Below are 20,185 nucleotides of genomic sequence, written 5' to 3' on the forward strand. Positions count from 1 at the left end.
GCGACGAAAACCGGAGATATTCTTTGCGAATTGTACGAACCATCAATCAGTAACGAAATACGTATGAAGGTAATAATTGATAATTGGAAAAGTTCGAAAAGTTAATATCAATATTTTATTATACTTCTAGATTCGTGATTTTATTTTGCAATTTATTCAAAACCCATTGATCCTTACAAGCTGTGGCATTTTTGATCTCGATTATACATTGATACGTAACGTAAGCATCATTTCTATCAACGATGTTCAGATTTATATTAAAATTATAGACAGCTAATGTTTATCATTTTTAGGTGATCGGTACCGTTGCAACTTACATCGTTATTCTCATTCAAATTGGAAACGTATCACAACAAGATTTAAATAAAAATTCAACTTTATCGCCTAATAATGATTGAGGAATTTACGATCATTCTTAGATATAGATGCGTTTAGAACTATATTAAGGGTTGAAATATATTAGTAATCTCTATAGCATTAAATATTTACAATTATCCATTTATGGTACTTTTCTAAATTATGTATTTTTTATCTAGCACAAGTACTTAAATGTTTGAATGCAATATGGAAATTGATGCTCAATTCTTCTTCACTACCATTATCACAGCGATTTTTTCTTATTGCCTTTGCAATGAGACAACTAAAGAAATAAGTTTTACGATGTGTACAATTATGGTCGAGCATAAGATAAATCATTTTTTAGTTGGTGAAGACAATGAAATCATTTATAATTTTTTCGCTAAAATTACATTATATGTAATAATATTGGAACTTCTGGGTAGTTTTTTTCTTCAATATTGATAATTTTTTTTAATTAATAAGTTAATATAATTTCATAATGCATATTCCACGTTCAATTTATATAATCTTAATTGCAAATATTGTGTATTTGTTCGGTTGATACTATAATTTTCGTATAATTACGCTGTAAAAGAATAATAATAATAAAATATCTAATGATTTTTTTATTTTTCAGTGTATGGAAATTATAACGATATACATATTTATAATCATACAAATAACCGTTGCAATAAAAGTAGGATGATAAATCACTACGATGGTCTTTCTGTCAATTTTACAAACTATACAAGTGTTATTATATAATATTATGAGTAATTTTTTATATGTAATAAAATTGTTAAGAAGATTAAATATTTTAATTCGTTTGCTATTTTAATAGTGATGACAGTTAAGGACAATATAACGTTTCGCTTCATGAATAATTTTTTATTGATTTTCACTTGATAAAGAGGTAATGCCTATGTATATAGATGAATGCTTTCCATTAAAAGACAAGGACGAAGAAAATATTTAACATGATGGAAGAGATAGGGAGTGTAAGAAAATGGTAGTTTTTCGTAATAATGATATGTCATAATGTTATGTATTATGAAAACACTCAAGTATAAAGAGAACAGAAATTGCTAATAGGAATTAGTATCGCTCGAAAATTCTAGCGAGGAGTCAGTTAAAAATAAGAACAGAAAGTTTAAAATTATAATTGTAGATGTAAAGTGTGATTATTAATAAAGGAAATCAAAGAAATTTTAAAAATGTTTCGATCGAAAGAGTTTCAACGTTCCGTCATGCCATTGATTATTGTTAATTCAATCGTTTGTACTGGCCTGTTAGAATATTTCGTTGATCGAACGATTCGTATAATTGGTTTTGCTTATGTCGTTTGTTGTTTTGTTTTCTACAATATCTTATTCTTTACGTTTATGAATATACCTGATAATTTAATGGAAAGTAAAGGATCAGAATTAAGAAGTATAATTATGATCTTGAATTATTTTAGTAATATTTTCATCTATAACATTGCAATTTTCAATAGTTTTACGAAAAGGAAGGTAAAAATTTTTTTATTTTTTAATATGAATTTCTTTGCTTCTGTGATTCCTGTATTTTAAAGATTGATTGGTTAATATTTACAGTGTATAAAATTGTTCATAGAACAAATAGAATCCTGTATACGAGGAATGGATGTACTGAACATTCCGAAAAATTATTCCTCATTTTTCTGGCATCAGTGTGTCATATATTCATTTTTAATCTTCGTAATATTAGATTTAACTGCAACTGAAATTTTTTGGTTTTCTAAGACAAAGTTATGTTCAAACTATAGTTCGATGTGGCTGTTGTTTTATATCGATTTTTATCCTGTCATCATAATGTTGATTATCGATTTTACTTTCGTCTTTTGGATAAGGCAAGTCATTGTTTTTATTTCTTATAAAATTAGTCAACAATTATTAAAACCTAACGAGTGATCTCAAGTAGATATATAAAGATTAAGTTTGGTCAATTAAATGCTGTACTACAAAGTATGCTGAGAACAACTATCGATTCTCCACAACATGCAAGAGTGCTCAAAATGAAGAATAACTGGGAAGATGATTTTTCGTTATCTACTGTTTATGAAACATACAAAACGAATGAAAACTTTGTAAAATTAAAAAGAATCAAGTAAGTCATTGACAATTAGTACGAAGTGGTTTATTATTCCTCTCTGATTTTTAACAGTTCTTTCTTATTTTTTTTTTATTTAAGACAAATCCATTTGGAATTAATGAAATGTGCCAGAATCATAAATGAAGCGTATGGATTACCTATTCTTATATCTATATTTACATCCATCGTATTTATCACGATATTGTTATACGATCTGTACATTATCTCAATGGCAAACAAATATGATAATTTTATAAAAAAGTTATACGTGCATTTAAGTTGGATTTTTTATTTTTGCATTATGACTTTGGTAAAAGTGAATATATGTGAGACAACGATTACAGAAGTATGCTTTTTTTTTAACAATTTCTATTCTTTTCATTGCATAATCTTGCATCTGATATTTACAAAATGTAGAATCCTTTTTAAATGTAAGAGATGTAAGAAGATATATATTGACTTTCATTATTTCTTTTATATGCCGCAAACACTGGAGAGATTCTGTATGAATTGTATGTTCCTTTGACCAGTAGGAAATTTCGCGATCAAGTAGGAAATAATTTTTATCAATTATTAATTTAGTAATATACACAAAATATATAAAATCTATTTGTTTCTTTCAGATTCGTGATTTTATGATGCAATTAATCCAAAATCGTTTAAAGTTTACTGCTTGCGGATTTTACGATCTAGATCATACATTTATGTACAGTGTAAATTGAAAATACAAATTTGATTTCTTTTATTTTTCATTTTATAACAATGTAAGATATCTACGTATGTTGTAGGCGATTGGTTCGATTACTACCTATCTTGTCATACTTATTCAAGTTGGAGGTGAACCTGAAGTATATATCAATAATACAATTTATAATTCAACGTCAACGACATAATGAATAAATCGGAATGTTTCTTTATTCGAAAATGTATCGTACGTAATAGACAATGTTTTATGTAATATCATATTTTGTAATATAATACATCTTTTCATCTGTAAATCGATAAAAAGAAAAAGCGAAAGGACAGAAAGATGAGAGAAGAATGTGTAAAGCTAATATCTAAGTATTCCATAATTTCCTATTTATTTTTATATGATAAAAAAGTAATAGGTATAAGTGGATTTAATCGAATGATTAGACAAAGAAGGTGAATTCCCCCTCTACTGAATGCGAACATAGGTCAGGAAAATGTCAACTACGAATGTAATGAAATATAATGCGAGCAAAGTGTTGTGAGGTATCGTAAGTGTCATATCAATACTAAGAATGTTCTGCATTCTCTTCATCTAAAAAAATTGAAATAATTAGTTTTTTTTTTGAAAAGAAAAAAAAAATACAGATTCAGTTGAAACCTTGACGAATATTTTGGAAATGTCTACATTGGCAGAGTTTCAACGTGGCATCAAACCGTTGATAATAATGAATTCGATATTTTCCACTGGTTTAGTAGAATATTTCATCGATATTAATATTAATATGATTGGTTTAGTTTATACTTGCTTCTCTATCATTTTTTATGTCTCAATGATCTATTTATATTCTTTTGACATATTTATTTTTGGAGAAATATCATTGTTTATAAAAATAACATATCGGTTATACGTATACAATATTTATATGTCTTATATCATCTCTATTATCGCTGGTATTCTTAGAAGAAAGGTGAAGTTATTCATACTTGTAATTTATTCAATTTATTGGTATATTTATCTTACATCATCTTTTGTTATTTTTTGCAGAAGACAAAACGTTTCAAGTTGCAAATAGAAACTTGTATTCGAATCATGGAACAACTAAATATTCCAATAAATTTATCTAAATATTTTTGGCAATATTGTTATGTAATGTTATATTTTGTTTTAACATTAGTAATTATGATGATAATTGATATTCAAAGTTTACTATCATACGGTATGAATTACTGGAAAATTTTTATCATCGTTTATCTATATCGTTTTCCCGCTATTGTACTAGTAATCAACGATTTTACTTTTTTATTCTGGATAAGGCAAGTAAATTGTTCTATATTTCGCAAAATTGTTAGATATACTATTTTTAATGAGTTTTAAACTATAAATAGTTGTATTAAGATGAAATTTAATCAATTGAATGAACTACTAAAAAACATGTTAACGACTACTATTGATTCGCCACAACATAAAAGAGTTCTTCGAAGGAAGAATATTAGAAAGGATAAGCATGCATCAAATGATATTCGTAAAACGTATAAATTGGACGAAAACGTTATAAGGATAAAAAAAGCGAAGTAATTTAATAACCGTATAATTACGGTCGATTTGTATAAAATTGTTGTATTAATTTTTCATATATTTTATTTCTTATCGAAGGGAGATACATCTGGAAATAATCAAGTGTGCTAGGAATATAAACGATGCTTATAGTTTACATATTTTATTGTCTACATTAGCATCTTTAATTTTAATCACCATTACATCTTACAATCTGTTTCGTTTCTTAATTTCTACGAACCACGGTGAAAAACTGATAACTTTCAACTTTTTATATTGGATTTCTCATTTTGCGATCAAGATCGCTATAGTAAGTTATGAATGTGCACGAACTATCACCGAGGTATGTTTCTTATAAGTGTTCATTATTTTTTTTTACGATAATGTATTTTTTTTCTTCAAATTTCAACCAAAGACTGAACGAAATAAGTATTGATGTTATATCTTATTTCTTTACATGCGATAAACACCGGAGATATTCTTTGTGAATTGTACGAACCGTCAACCAGTAACGAATTTCGTGTAGAGGTAATAATTGATTAATACAAATTTACGAGAAATTAATAACTATCAATACTTTATTATAATTACAGATTAGTGATTTCACTCTACAGCTTATTCAAAACCCACTGATTTTTAGGATTAATGGCTTTTTTGATATAGACCATACATTGATACGTAATGTACGTTCAAAGCATAATTTTTGCTACTGACATTTAGATTTATATTAACATTATAGATAACTAATGTTTGTTATTTTTAGTTGATCGGTATCATTACAACTTACATCGTTATTCTCATTCAAGTTGGGGACGTACCACAAATTTTAATTAAAAATTCAACGTTATCAACTAATAATGATTGAGAAATATAAGATTATTTTTCGATATATCTAGAGCTATATTAAGTGTAGAAATTTTTAGTACTGTTTATAGCATTAAATATATATAGTAAGCCGTTTATACTTCTCATCGATCACATGTACTTTTTTATAGCACAAATATTTAAAAAGTGTGAATACAATCAGGAAATTTGTATATACAAAATAGCTGCATATGTTTATTTCTTTTTCATTTCTGTTTACAAAGTGATTTTTTTTTTCATTGCATTATCAGTACTGTTACTTTTGTTTTATTTTCATGTTTAATCCTTCTATTTTATTTTTATTTTATAAAAAATATATGTTATTAATAAAAAATATAATAATAAGAGGCATTGAATTTTCCTCAACTGAATTATAATACTCGTCCTTTTATACTTTCACTGACTTAAACATTGTTATAAATTATTCAAGATAATATTATTAATGAAATAGAGAGTGTTATCGACTCGATGAGTATGCAACGCCACAATTGAGATACTATCGCGCATTACGATAATATCCTTCGAAGACATCTTATCGTACACTGCTTCAAGTTTCAAAATAAGAGACGAAAACAAAGATAAAAAGAAAAAGTACTTCGATATATTAAAATTTATTTTTCTATTCAACAAGTAATTGTGATCTGTGTTTGTCGACGATTGGCAAAGACGACTAAATAAGCATGAAAAATTTATTTGAGAGATTTAGAAAGAAAGAAAATGTTCGACGTATTTCAAAAGTTGATAAATTAAATTATGATAAATTAAATAATAAAAATTTGATATTTTCAGACAGATTCATCTGGAATTGTACAGAGTATCCAAAAATCTTAGTAATATATATGGCATACAGATATCTTTAGAAATTGCAATATGTGTTTTGCTTAACACGTACACATTATATGCGTTTTATGTGAAGTGCAAGGAAGAAATACGTAACACTCAAGAATTGATTTTAGTTTCCTTTAGAATACTTTTGTTGTGTTTATAACATTTAACTAAGATTTTTATCGTTAATTATGTATGTGATAAATCAACAAAAGAGGTATGGGAATGCAGTGATTCGTAGTCTTATTTTATATTACGATTTTATGCTTTTTCTAGGCTGAGCGAACCAATGAAATTATTCATACATTTTATGAGCAAAATACTGATTTCGGGATTGAAAAGGAGGTTGTTATTTCTATAAAATATTTCACAATTTACATGAATTAATAATATTTTCTCTACAGGTGGAAATATTTTCTTTGCAAATGATGCGACGTCATAACGCTTATACCGCATTCGGTTTATATAATTTAGGTTGTAAACACATTTGTTCGGTTAGTATTATTATTTACTTACAATCATGTTCTAAAAGTGAAGTAAAATATAATGAGATATATAATTTACTTATTTATTCTTCAGTGTATCGGCATTATAACGACATATATGATTATCATGATACAAATAAACGATTCAATAAAAGAATGATCCTTTAACTTGTTCACCGTAACAACGATAAAAGTGTTAATTTAAAAATTTACAAGTGTATTCTTATATAATACTTATAAAACGGTAAATCGAAATAATTGGGTTTTGTTTACTTTAACACCTAAACACATTTTAACACGTTTAACACCTAAACACACTTTAATACCTTTAAAAATTAACTCTGATATAACCTCCTGCTTAAGAAATAATCTTTTATCGATTTTCATTTGATTACATGGTAATGTGTGTCTCCTATCGAAAAGACGAAGACGATGAAAATATTTAACAAGATAGTAGAAGTAGAGTATATAGGAAATTGGTGCAGTTTTTTTCCCCAAGCTAACAATGCCTAATAATATTTGTTATGAAATCATTCGAGTACAAAAAAGAACATAAAGACTGATAGTAAGAATCAGTGCTACTATCAAACTTCGGCAAAAGTATTCGCTTGAAAATAAGGAAGGAAACTTTAACATTTATTTTAAAAATGAGAAATTATATTTTCGAAACAAATCGTTCGTATTTAATTACTCTTCTCCGATGTCACTTATGTACGTAAAGTAATATGATTTATGTATGATGGTATGTCTGATCGCTTCATTTGCCTAATCTAACTCTAACAAGTATTATTGCTACTTCCCCGACTATCATTTGATTTTTTCATGCGATAGAAGATTCATTTAAAGAAAGAAAAACAGGAAAATGGAGAAAACAGAGAAGAATAGAAAAAGATAACATCTGAATATTGAATAATTTTATATTAATTTCTAATGGCAAGAAAGTTAATACCTATAAGTGGGTTTCATCGAACGATCGCATCAAAGAAAAAGACAGTTCCTATTTATTCGAACGCGAGTCATAACATTCGAACTAGGTCATAACAATAATATCCGATAAGATCTTAATAAGAAATAATGCGAATAAAGCGTTGTGAGTTGTTTTAAGTACCATTTCGAAACTCAACATTGTATATACTGCATTTTTTTGTACTAAAGGATTTTGAGGACTTCTCGATCAGTGTTTTTGAAATAATCAGTTTCTTCGAGAAGAGAGGAAGACTTCAAATATAGTTGAATCCTTGAAGAATATTTTAGAAATGTTTTCATCAGTAAAGTTTCGACATGCCATCAAACCGTTGATAATAATCAATTCGATTTTTTACACTGATCTAGTAGAATATTTCATCGATATTAATATTAACATGTTTGGTATAGTTTATACTTGCATGTCTATCATTTTTTACGTTTCGATATTCTATCTATGTTCATTTTCCACATTTACTTACACAACCATTACTTATACAAATAACGCATCGATTATACATTTATAATGATTATATGTTTTATATTATCCCAATTATCGCTGGTATTCTTAAAAGAAAGGTGAAGTTTTTCATATCTGCAATTTATTCAATTTATTGATATATTTTTCTTACATCATCTTTTGTTACTTTTTGCAGAAGATAAAACGTTTCAAGTTGCAAATAGAAACTTGTGTTCGATCCATGGAACAACTGAATTTGATTCATTACAATGAATTTGTCAAAATTCTTTGGACAACAGTGTTATGCAATGTTATTTTTTGTTTTTATGTTATTATATATAATTATTACGGATATTTAAACCTTACTCATCATTTGGGAAAAATTACTAGAAAAGTTTTATCATGATTTATTCATATCGTTTTTCCATTATAATATTTACATACATCGATTTATACAAAATATTAATGCTGTTAACAAAAAATATAATAATAAAAGGTATTGATCATCAGCTATATTATGACATTTGTTCTTTTATAGTTTCATCATCTTAAACACTGTTATGAATTATTTAAGATAATGAGAGATATCAAACAAATAGAGAGCGTTCTTGTCTCGATGAGTATCGCAGCGCCACGTTTGAGAGACTTTCACGCATTACTATAATATCCTTCGAAGACATTTTATCGGACTCTGTTAGAGTGTCATGAAATAAGAGACAAAAACAAAGATAAATAGTGTAAAGACTGCGATATATTAAAATTTATTTTTCTACTTTACAATTAATTGTGATTTGTGTTTGTCGACTATGGGAGAAAAAAACGAAATAAATATGAGAAATTTATTTGAGAGATTTAGAAAGAAAGAAAATGTTCGACGTATTTCAAAAGTTGATAAATTAAATTATGAGCGATCAAAAAGTATGAGTGATGTTTTGCGGCCGATCGATATTCTGAGCATTATCTTTGGATTGCGGTTTTTGAGATTTTCTCGAGGTCGTTCCGGACCAATACTTAATTTCTTTTATTCGATGTTACTTTGCTGTCTATATTTTATATCTCGTTTTTATTGGTCAGACAACAGAATAATTGATGTACACGAAACTATATTTCATATTACATCTACCGTACATTTTATAGTGATAGTTGCGATACTTATAATAGGATTATGTCAAAAGGAGGTAAGTCCATGAACTGTGTATGATATATTAATATTAATTATTTTTATTATAAAATTATTCACTGATTTTCTTGAAACGAATAATAAGCAGGCATTGAAATTATGTGCTAAGAAGATAAACGAGATCGATAAAACGCTTCAAGCATTAGGCTCATCAACATCTTTCAACAACATTTACAATAGAACATTAAGGGACATAACGATAATTATCATTTATTTGTTCGTCTTTTTTATGATAAAGGTCGTAGGGCAAATTTTAAAAAATTGGCCGTTTATTAAGCCGTTAAAAATATGTTCCTTCATATTTTTACATACGTATAGTTTTATGGTTGAATTTTTACTGGTGATCGAATTCCTTACCATTGTGAGGTATGTAATGGTTTCATGCATTAATTCAGTTTTATTATTAATTGGAAAACTTTGAAATACGTAGGTGTATCAAATCGGAATTTCAACGAGCGAACGAACTTCTTGCCGACATCAGTGTTCTACCTATTTCTTCTATTGCTTCGGAATTATTTGAACACAGAGAAGCTGATGGTTCTTTTTCTATAGAACGAGCTCTTCCTGTCGATTCGAAAAAATTATTTATCGTTGCACCGTCATTAAGACAAAGGCAGTCGCAATTACAAATTTCGAGTCACAAAATAAATAGAAGTAGAATGTTGTTACGAACAATCAGGTGAGCCTATTGAACAAAGTATTATTTATAATATACGTGAAAATTTGATATTCACAGACAGATTCATCTGGAATTATACAGAGTATCCAACAATCTTAGTAATATGTATGGCATACAGATATCCCTAGAAATGGCAATGTGTATTATGCTCAACACATATGTGCTATATAATTTTTATGTGACATACAAGGAAGAAATAAGTAACACTCACGAATTGATTTTTCAATTCATTAGATCGCTTTTGTTGTTTTTACAACATTCGACTAAGATTTTTTTCGTTAATTATTTTTGTGACAAAACAACAAAAGAGGTATGGGAGAGCAGTGATTCGTTGTACTATTTTATGTAACTACTTTACGATTTTTCTAGGCTGATCGAACCAACGAAATTATTCACACATTTTATGGGCAAAATACGGATTTCGAGATACAAGAGGAGGTTAATATTTCTATGAAATATTTCAAAATTTAAATGAATTAATATCTTTTTCTGTACAGGTAGAAGTATTTTCTTTGCAAATGATGCGACATCATAACGCTTATACCGCATTCGGTTTATATAATCTTAATTGCAAACACATTTGTTCGGTTTGTATAATTATTTATGTACAGTCATGTTATGAAAATGAGAAATATAATTTTTTTTCTTATTCTTCAGTGCATTGCCATTATAACGACATACATGGTTATCATGATACAAGTAACCGATTCAGTAAAAGGAAAGTCATAAATCTCTATTGTAGTCCTTCATTTTGTTTATTGTAGGAACGATAAAAGTGTTAATTTAAAAATTTATAAGTGTATTCTTATATGATATAAAAAGAGTAAATTAAAATATTGTGCTTTGTTTACTTTAATACTTATAAAAATTAACTCCGATATAACTTTTTGCTCAAGAAATAATTTATTAATAATAGATTAATAAATAATAATTATAATATCTAATCATTTATTGTTTATTTGAATATCTATAAAAATTAATTCCGATATAACATCCTGCTTAAGAAATAATGATTTATTGATTTTCATTTGATTATGTGGTAGTGTATATCTTTTTGTATTGTCTATCTATTGTATATCTTTCTATTGTATATCTTTTATCGAAAAGATGAAGACGATGAAAATATTTAACAAGATAGTAGAAGTAGAGTATATAGGAAATTGGTGCAGTTTTTTTCCCCAAGCTAACAATGCCAAATAATATTTGTTATGAAATCATTCGAGTACAAAAAAGAACATAAAGACTGATAGTAAGAATCAGTGCTACTATCAAACTTCGGCAAAAGTATTCGCTTGAAAATAAGGAAGGAAACTTTAACATTTATTTTAAAAATGAGAAATTATATTTTCGAAACAAATCGTTCGTATTTAATTACTCTTCTCCGATGTCACTTATGTACGTAAAGTAATATGATTTATGTATGATGGTATGTCTGATCGCTTCATTTGCCTAATCTAACTCTAACAAGTATTATTGCTACTTCCCCAACTATCATTTGATTTTTTCATGCGATAGAAGATTCATTTAAAGAAAGAAAAACAGGAAAATGGAGAAAACAGAGAAGAATAGAAAAAGATAACATCTGAATATTGAATAATTTTATATTAATTTCTAATGGCAAGAAAGTTAATACCTATAAGTGGGTTTCATCGAACTATCGCATCAAAGAAAAAGACATTTCCCACTTATCTGAACGTAAATGTAGGTCAAAATATTATACAAAAGTAACTAATTTCTCGATAATTTCTAAATTCTCATCTTGCAATACTATTTAAATATAATTTTTTACAAAATAAATATGATTATGAAGTGTAGTTATTAATCGAATAATTAAATAGTAAATATGATTGATTATACGATCATGTACATAGATGATTTTTCTCGTAGAATAAAAGTAAAGTAATTGTTGCGTCGTGAGGGATGCAATTACTAGAGTGTTTCCAGACACGCGTCTCGCACCGGACAAGCGATGATAGTCAATTTACACGGAGAAAGTTTCCTCATATTTTCCTAATAGTCAGAGGTATAAACCCACTGGTCACAATGAATAAGGGTAGAACGATATTAGGATAGGTTACCATGGGAGGCCGTCAGCAAAATATCACTCACTGTGAGTCGGAAGAATGTAAGGTAAACTGCTACGATTTAGTTTGTGCTAGATACTTCCATTTGGAGCATAGCCTGTGATATTGATAAGACTTGGTTATCTTACCAATGAGTGCGACTGTGTATAAATTTCTCTCGAACTATCCACGAAGGTATTAGTGAATTAGGAAAGGGAAATGGAAAGGGAGGAATTTAAGTAAAAAGTATCTGGAATGGGAAAGCAATATTCTTATTGGTAGTGGACATGTCAGAATAGTTCGTTCAAAATGTTTAACCAATCTCATGCATGATCCTTCATTCTAATTATCATTTGGATCCAGGATTATTGTATTGATATTTGAAAGGTAGGTGCCCGACTCACACATTATCGAAAACTAAATACTTTACTAATAATTCCTAAATTCTTTTTATCTACTCATTTTCATAACGATTATCCAAGGAATTCCCAGGGACAAATATATGCGATAGAGATATATGGTTCTTAGGCGAAAGTACTGTAGAAAAAAGTATTGAACTTGTGTACGTGTATCGTTCATACATTTAGGAGATAGTTCTGTAAATATCTGAGAAGGCGCATTTATGCGTTAAAAGTAATATTAAAATATGCAATATTTTAATTATTTTTCATTGATCTATTATAATGACCTTGTTTAACATGTGCAATTTTAATTATATCTAGACAGATTGGTTGACAATATTGCTATTATTGTTTAATTTTCACGTTAACTTTTCATTTTTAAAAACAATAATCTAATAAGAAATATAATAAAAAAAAGGTATTGAAATTTCTCCAGCTAGATTATAATTAGGTACTTGTCTCTTTATCTTTTCAACGTCTTAGATATTGCTATGAATTACTCAAGATAATGACCAAAGATAATGATAAAAAATGATATCAAGGAAATAGACAGCGTTATTGATTTGATGAGCTCTATAGCGGCACTCGAAGAACTGTAACGCATTATTATAGTATCCTTCAAACACATCTCACCGGATTCCATTCGTTTCTCACAAAATAAAAGAAGAGAATAGAAGCAAAAAGAATTAAAAGCTTGAATCTTTGCAAATTAATTTATTTATTATACAAACAAATTGATTTGATTGTCGGTGATTAAAGAAGACAACGAAATACTCCATGAAAAATTTAATTAAAAGATTTAGAAGAAAAGATGTTCGGGAAGTCTCTAGAATTGAGAAAATTCCATCGAAAAGTATAAGCGATGTTTTATGGCCGATCTATATTCTAAGCAATATTTTTGGATTGCGTATTTTCGGATTTCGTGGATATTCCAAACCTATACTTAGTTTTCTTTATTCGACGACACTTTGCTATTTGCACTATGTCGGAACATTTCATCGCGATAAATGGAAAACCAACATTAGTATATATAAATTAGATGGATTTATACTTCATATTATAGCTATAATATATCATATAATGATATATATGATACTTATAATGGGATTATATCGGAGCGAGGTGAGTCCTACAATAGATATGTATGATATATTAATATTTATGATTTTTTCTATAAAATTATTCAATGATTTTCTTAAAACCAACAATACATAGGCATTGAAATTATGTGCTAAAAAGATAGACGAAGTTGATAAAACGCTTCAAGTATTAGGCTCATCAACATCTTTCAACAGTATTTACAAGAGAACGATAATGGACATAATGATCGTTATCATTTATTTGTTCGTCTTCTTTATAATAATTATTTTAGAACAAATTTTAACAAATCAGCCGATTTATAAATCATTCATGATATATTACTCAATGTTTCTACATATATATGGTTTCATGATCGAATTTTTACTGGTGATCGAGTTTTTTACAATTATAAAGTACGTAATAGTTTTAACTATTAATCCGTTTTTATTGTAAATTGTAAATTTTTGAAATACATAGGTGCATCAAATCGGAATTTAAACGAGTGAACGAACTTCTTGCCGATATCAATATGCTGCCTGTTTCTTCTGTTATTTCGGAATTATTTGAACACAGAGAAGCTGATGGTTCTTTTTCTATAGAACGATCTCTTCCTGTCGATTCGAAAAAATTATTTATCGTTGCACCGTCATTAAGACAAAGGCAGTCGCAATTACAAATTTCGAGTCACAAAATAAATAAGAGTAGAATGTTGTTACGAACAATCAGGTGAGCCTATTGAACAAAGTATTATTTATAATATACGTGAAAATTTGATATTTTCAGACAGGTTCATCTGGAATTATACAGAGTATCCAACAATCTTAGTAATATGTATGGCATACAGATATCCCTAGAAATGGCAATGTGTGTTATGATTGACATAATTGTGTTATATAGACTTTATGCGAAGTATCGGGAGAAATCACGTAACATGTACGAAATGATTTTTGAATTTATTCACACAATTTTCTTATGTTTACAATATTCGACAAAGATCTTTATAATTAATTACATCTGTGATAAAACAACAAAAGAGGTATGAAAGAGCATTGATTCGTCGTTCTATTTTATATGACTATGACTTTTCTAGGCTGAACGCACCAACGAAATTATTCATACATTTTATGGGCAAAATACGGATTTCGAGATACAAAAGGAGGTTAATATTTCTATGAAATATTTCAAAATTTAAATGAATTAATATTGTTTCCTTTACAGATAGAAATATTTTCTTTACAAATGATGCAATGTCGTAACGTGTTTTCCGCTTACGGTTTATATAATCTTAATTGCAAACACATTTGTTCGGTTGGTACAATAATTTACGTATAACGCTGTAAAAGAGTAATAGGAATAAAATATCTAATAATTTTTTTTATTCTTCAGTGTATCGGCATTATAACGACATACATGGTTATCATGATACAAGTAACCGATTCAATGATAGGAGAATGATAAATCATTGAGTTAATTTTTATTACAGAGCTTCGTTTCATCTATTGTACAAATAATACAAGTATAATTATAATAATTTACCAATCAATTCTTATATGAAATAAAATGTCAAAAAGAAAAAGAATAAAAGTTTTGACATCTTTAGCAGCTTTAATAGCGATAAAATGTAAAGTCAATATAACGTTCCGTTTAAATAAATAATTTCTTATTGATTTTTATTTGATAACGAAGTAAACTGTATGCATATTGATTAATGTTTTCCATCGAAAAGACAAGGACGAAGAAGATATTTATCACGATGGAAGAGGTTGGGTAAGCAGAAAATTAATAATTTTTATCTCAAGCTAATAATGCAAGTCATAGTAATATCTATTACGAACACACTTGAGTATAAGTATAACAAGTGCAGAAAGACTAATAGAAAGAATTAGTATCGTTCGAAAACTCCTGAAAGGAGTCGTGATAAATTCATAGGAAAAGGAACTTCAAAATATAATATTTCCTGAAAGTGAAAAGTGTTTACAGTAAGAAAATTAAAAAGTCTTGTGAAATGTTTCAATTAAAAAATTTCCAACGTTCTGTTATGCCATTGGTTATCGCGAATTCGTTTGTTAGCATTGGCTTATTAAAATACTTTGTTAATCGAACGATTAATACGATTAGCTTTGTTTATGTTGTTTGTTGTTCATTTTATTATGGTATTTTATTCTATAAGTTTAAGAATATATTAGATATTTTTAAGGGTGCTGATAGATCAGTTGTGACAAGAATAATGCCCACAATTACATTTGTTGGTAACACCTTTTTCTATATCATAACAATTTTCGATGATATAACGAGGAGAAAGGTAAAATATTTCCACTCAAATGATAATTTTTTTCTTTATTGTATTGTTAAGTGATATATTATATACAAGAAATAATTAAATAAATCGATAAATCGATTCGTTTTTACAAACGAATAAAATTGTTCATAAAACCATTGGAAATTTGTACACAAATAATCGATGAACTGAACATATCGAGTACTTATTCTTCTCTTTTTTAATATCAGTGTATCGCAAACATATTGTTAATTTTTATTATATTAGGCTTAATTGTAAATGATAATTTTTGGTTAAGCGATATCGAATTATCTTTCGAGTACAATTCAATGTTACGATTCTATTACTTCAATAATTATTCTCTCATCATAACGATGGTGATCGAATTTATTTTTGTCTTTTGGATCAAGCAAGTCAATGTTTTTATTTATGACAAAATAAGTCAACAATTATTAAACCGTATGCGAGACAACGATGACGGAATTATGTTCTTTTTAACAATTTTTTTCTTTTTTTTTTTTTTTTTAATTTTAACAAATTTACAATTTGTGCAAAGTTACAATAGCAAAAAATGTTAATAGAAGTAGATATTGACTTTTTTTATTTTTCCATATGTCGTGAACACTGGAGACATTTTTGTACGAACCTTCGACCAGCAAGAAATTTTTTACCGCTTGCGGTTTCTACGATCTAAACCTTTATATATAAATATAAATATTTATATATAGTGTAAGTTAAAAATGCAATTTCTGGATATTTCTTGTCTTTCATTATATAAGAATTTAATATATATGTGTATATTTTAGGCGATTATTCAAGAATATAAACAATAAATTAACGTTGTAATGTCCCAGTAAAATTTTGAAAAATATCAAATCTTTCAAATAAGAGATTCGTAATTCAAGATTTATATGTTTATATACCTCCATTTCAATGTCAGAAAGAAATAAATTATTGCTGATTAGTTTATAACTCTAATTCTGTGATTCTAATTGAAAGCATAGCTAAATCCTCTACTTTTTCTTTAGAATTTGAATTGTAAAACTGACTCGTCTCATTAAACCAAATATAGTAAGTACATCTAATAGGCTTATATTTGAGATGTTTAACAGTTAATCATTTATATATATATATATATTACGCTTATTCGTAATTTATTTTAATAACAATATAAATTAACGTCAATATAACGTTTCGTTTAAGAAATAATTTCTTATTGATTTTCTTTTCATAACAAGATAATGTGTATAAATATGGACGAATGCATCTCATCGAAATAACAAAAGCAAAGAAAATATTTTACGTGATGGAAAAGCGGGATGAGTATGAAAATGGAAGTTTTTATTCCAAGCTAACAACGCAAATTATAATAATACATATCTATTATAAAAGCACTCAAGCGTGATAAGAACTGAAAGACATGTAGTAAAAATTAGTATCATTCGAAAACTCTAGCAAGTAGTCTTTTACAAATTAGAGAAGAAACTAAACGTTTTTTCTTGAAATTGAAAAGTTGTATTAAAAAAAAAAAAAAAAAAACAAACTAAAATCTTTTAACATGTTCCAGTCGAAAGATTTTCAACGTACCATTATGCCGTTGATTATCACTAATTCTATCGTTTCTACTGGCCTATTAGAATATTTCGTTGATCGAACGATTCAGATGATTGGATTTTATTATGCCATTTGTTGTATAGTTTACTATAGTATTTTATTTTATCTATTTAAGGAAATATTGGATATTTCTACGCGTGTTCAAGCAACAGTAGTGGGAAAAATAATCACCAGATTTCGGTTTATTAATAATGCCTTTGTCTATATCATAGTAATTTTTGCTGGTATTTCGAGAAGAAAGGTATATATTTTTTTATTAATTGATAAATGTTTCCTTTAAGTGATTATTGTATTATTAAGACTGATGTTTTATATATAACGATAGTAATTTAATAAAAAAAACTTAATTTTTACAGTGGATTAAATTGTTCGTAAAACAATTGGAAATTTGTACACGAGAAATTGATAAACTGAATGTACCGAAGAATTATTCCTCTCTTTTTCTTTATCAATGTATCATAGGAGTGTTTATTATTTTTATGATAGTAGGTTTAATTATTGATAATATATATTGGTACTCCTATATCAACTTACCTTTCAATTATATTTTAAAATTACAATTTCATTATTTCGATAATTATCCTTATATCGTAACGATGGTCATCGACTTTACTTTTGTCTTTTGGGTCAGGCAAGTCAATCGATTTATTTATTATCAAATATATCAGCATTTACTAAATTTTAACAAGTGATTTTAAACAGATATATAAAAATCAACTTTGGTCAATTGAATAGTGTACTTCAAAGTATGCTGAGAACAACTATCGATTCTCCACAACATAAGAGAGTGCTCCGAATGAAAGATAATTGGGAAGATGATTCTTCGTTATCTACTGTTTATCAAATATACAAAGCGAATGAGAACATCGTGAAATTAAAGAGAATCAAGTAAGTTATTGATAATTAATCTGAAACGATTGATTATTCTTCTTCGATAAGGAATTTCCTCTTATTCCTTTTGATTGCAGGAGAATCCATTTTGAATTATTGAAATGTGCCAGAATTATAAACGAAGCTTATGAAATACGAATTCTTACATCAATATCTTCATGCGTCATATTTACTATTACATTTTTATACAGTCTATACGCTATTTCAATTACAAACAATTATGACAATTGGATGAATGAGTTCTGTTCGCATTTCTATTGGATTTTATATTTTGTCATCAAGATTTTTGCAATAAACAACATATGTGAGATAACAATGGCAGAAGTATGTTCTTTTTAATAAATCAATTTTTCTTTTTCTTTTATTTAACCTTATATTTGATATTAAAAATACATATAATCTTTTGAAACTTTGAGAGAGTTTAATAAAAACATATATTGATTTTTTTTTTTTATTTTTCTATATGTCGAGAACACTGGAGATATTCTTTACGAATTGTATGAACCTTCGACCAGCAAGAAATTTCGTGATGAGGTAAGAAACGATGCGTGTAAGTGTATAATATATCGAATTACATATTAAATGTATTATCTTTCGTTTCAGATTCGTGATTTTATGTTTCAACTAATTCAAAATCGTTTGACGTTTACCGCCTGCAGATTCTATGATCTAGATCGTACATTTATATATAGTGTAAGTTGAAAATGCAATTTTTGAATATCTTTCATTACATAAGAATTTATAATGAAATTAATATATATTAACATGTTTTAGGCGATAGGTTCGATTACTACCTATCTCGTTATTCTTATTCAAGTTGGAGATAAACCTAAAGTATTTTTAAACAATACGAATTATAATTTAACGTTAGGAATATAACGAACGAATTAAAATATTTTTTCATTCGATAAATGTATCACACGTAATGGACAATTTTTTATGTGGTACAATATTTTGTTTTACATCATGCTTTTTCATTTTTTCTGCGGCATCATAAAAAAAAGTAAAATAAGAAAAAAATAGAGAGTAGATCAGGAAATAATAACATTTGTGTGTTGAACAATATTTACATGGTAATATGATAATAGTTATAAATGGATTTTATCGAACGATGTATAGAAGGAAAATAATGTTTCTACGTTTCCGAACGTGAATGTAGGTCAAAATATTCGATGAAAGCGTAATAAAATATAATGCAGGCAATGAATTGTGCTCAGTTGTAGTGTCATTTCAAAACTCCACAAAGGATGTTCTACATTTTCTTTTTTTTTTTCTTTGAATACCAAGTTCTTCGATTAGTGTGTTTGAAATAATTAATTAACAGGAAGAAAATAAATGACATTATTTTTGTTGAAGTATATCTTAGAAATGTATTTATCCGCGGAATTTCGACGTAGCGTCAAACCATTGATAATAATGAATTCGATTTTTACTACTGGTCTGCTGGAATATTTCGTCGATATTAAGATTAACGCAATCGGTATAATTTATGTTTGTTTCTCTATTGTTTTCTATTTCTCGCTGATCTATTCATTATCGCTACCTATTACAATATTTGAACAAAATCAACCGACAATTGCACAACTAACGCTACAAATATACGTTTACATCGATTACTTATTTTACGTTGTCACTATTATCACTGGGATTCTTAGACGAAAGGTGAATTTGTTTGTTCTTCTAATTTATTTAATTTATCAAAA

The 20,185-nt window shown here is 27.4% G+C and overlaps 4 protein-coding genes across 4 annotated transcripts; all 4 read left to right on the forward strand.

Annotated features, from left to right (window-relative positions):
• Positions 1–4,576: 4,576 nt before the first annotated feature.
• Positions 4,577–5,564, forward strand: LOC124428294 (putative gustatory receptor 28b). Its single transcript, XM_046972249.1, has 5 exons — positions 4,577–4,716; positions 4,799–5,022; positions 5,130–5,227; positions 5,293–5,382; positions 5,463–5,564. Exons 1-5 carry the CDS (start codon positions 4,577–4,579, stop codon positions 5,562–5,564), a joined length of 654 nt encoding a protein of 217 aa, XP_046828205.1.
• Positions 5,565–8,873: 3,309 nt separating this feature from the next.
• LOC124428370 lies at positions 8,874–10,884 on the forward strand. The gene is made up of 7 exons (XM_046972357.1): positions 8,874–8,931; positions 9,371–9,474; positions 9,565–9,842; positions 9,907–10,155; positions 10,213–10,465; positions 10,653–10,742; positions 10,813–10,884. Exons 1-7 carry the CDS (start codon positions 8,874–8,876, stop codon positions 10,882–10,884), a joined length of 1,104 nt encoding a protein of 367 aa, XP_046828313.1.
• Positions 10,885–13,720: 2,836 nt separating this feature from the next.
• On the forward strand, positions 13,721–15,154 carry LOC124428428 (putative gustatory receptor 2a). Its single transcript, XM_046972480.1, has 7 exons — positions 13,721–13,741; positions 13,835–13,962; positions 14,177–14,425; positions 14,483–14,735; positions 14,790–14,858; positions 14,918–15,007; positions 15,086–15,154. The coding sequence occupies exons 1-7, from the start codon at positions 13,721–13,723 to the stop codon at positions 15,152–15,154; spliced, it is 879 nt and encodes a 292-aa protein (XP_046828436.1).
• Positions 15,155–15,670: 516 nt separating this feature from the next.
• LOC124428803 (putative gustatory receptor 28a) lies at positions 15,671–19,361 on the forward strand. Its single transcript, XM_046973347.1, has 9 exons — positions 15,671–15,678; positions 15,897–16,001; positions 17,707–17,832; positions 17,948–18,057; positions 18,294–18,479; positions 18,560–18,806; positions 18,954–19,016; positions 19,086–19,175; positions 19,257–19,361. The coding sequence occupies exons 2-9, from the start codon at positions 15,927–15,929 to the stop codon at positions 19,359–19,361; spliced, it is 1,002 nt and encodes a 333-aa protein (XP_046829303.1). The 5' UTR covers positions 15,671–15,678; positions 15,897–15,926.
• Positions 19,362–20,185: the final 824 nt, after the last annotated feature.

Source organism: Vespa crabro, chromosome 1 (genome assembly GCF_910589235.1).
Source record: "Vespa crabro chromosome 1, iyVesCrab1.2, whole genome shotgun sequence".
In the NCBI taxonomy this organism is placed as follows: domain Eukaryota; kingdom Metazoa; phylum Arthropoda; class Insecta; order Hymenoptera; family Vespidae; genus Vespa; species Vespa crabro.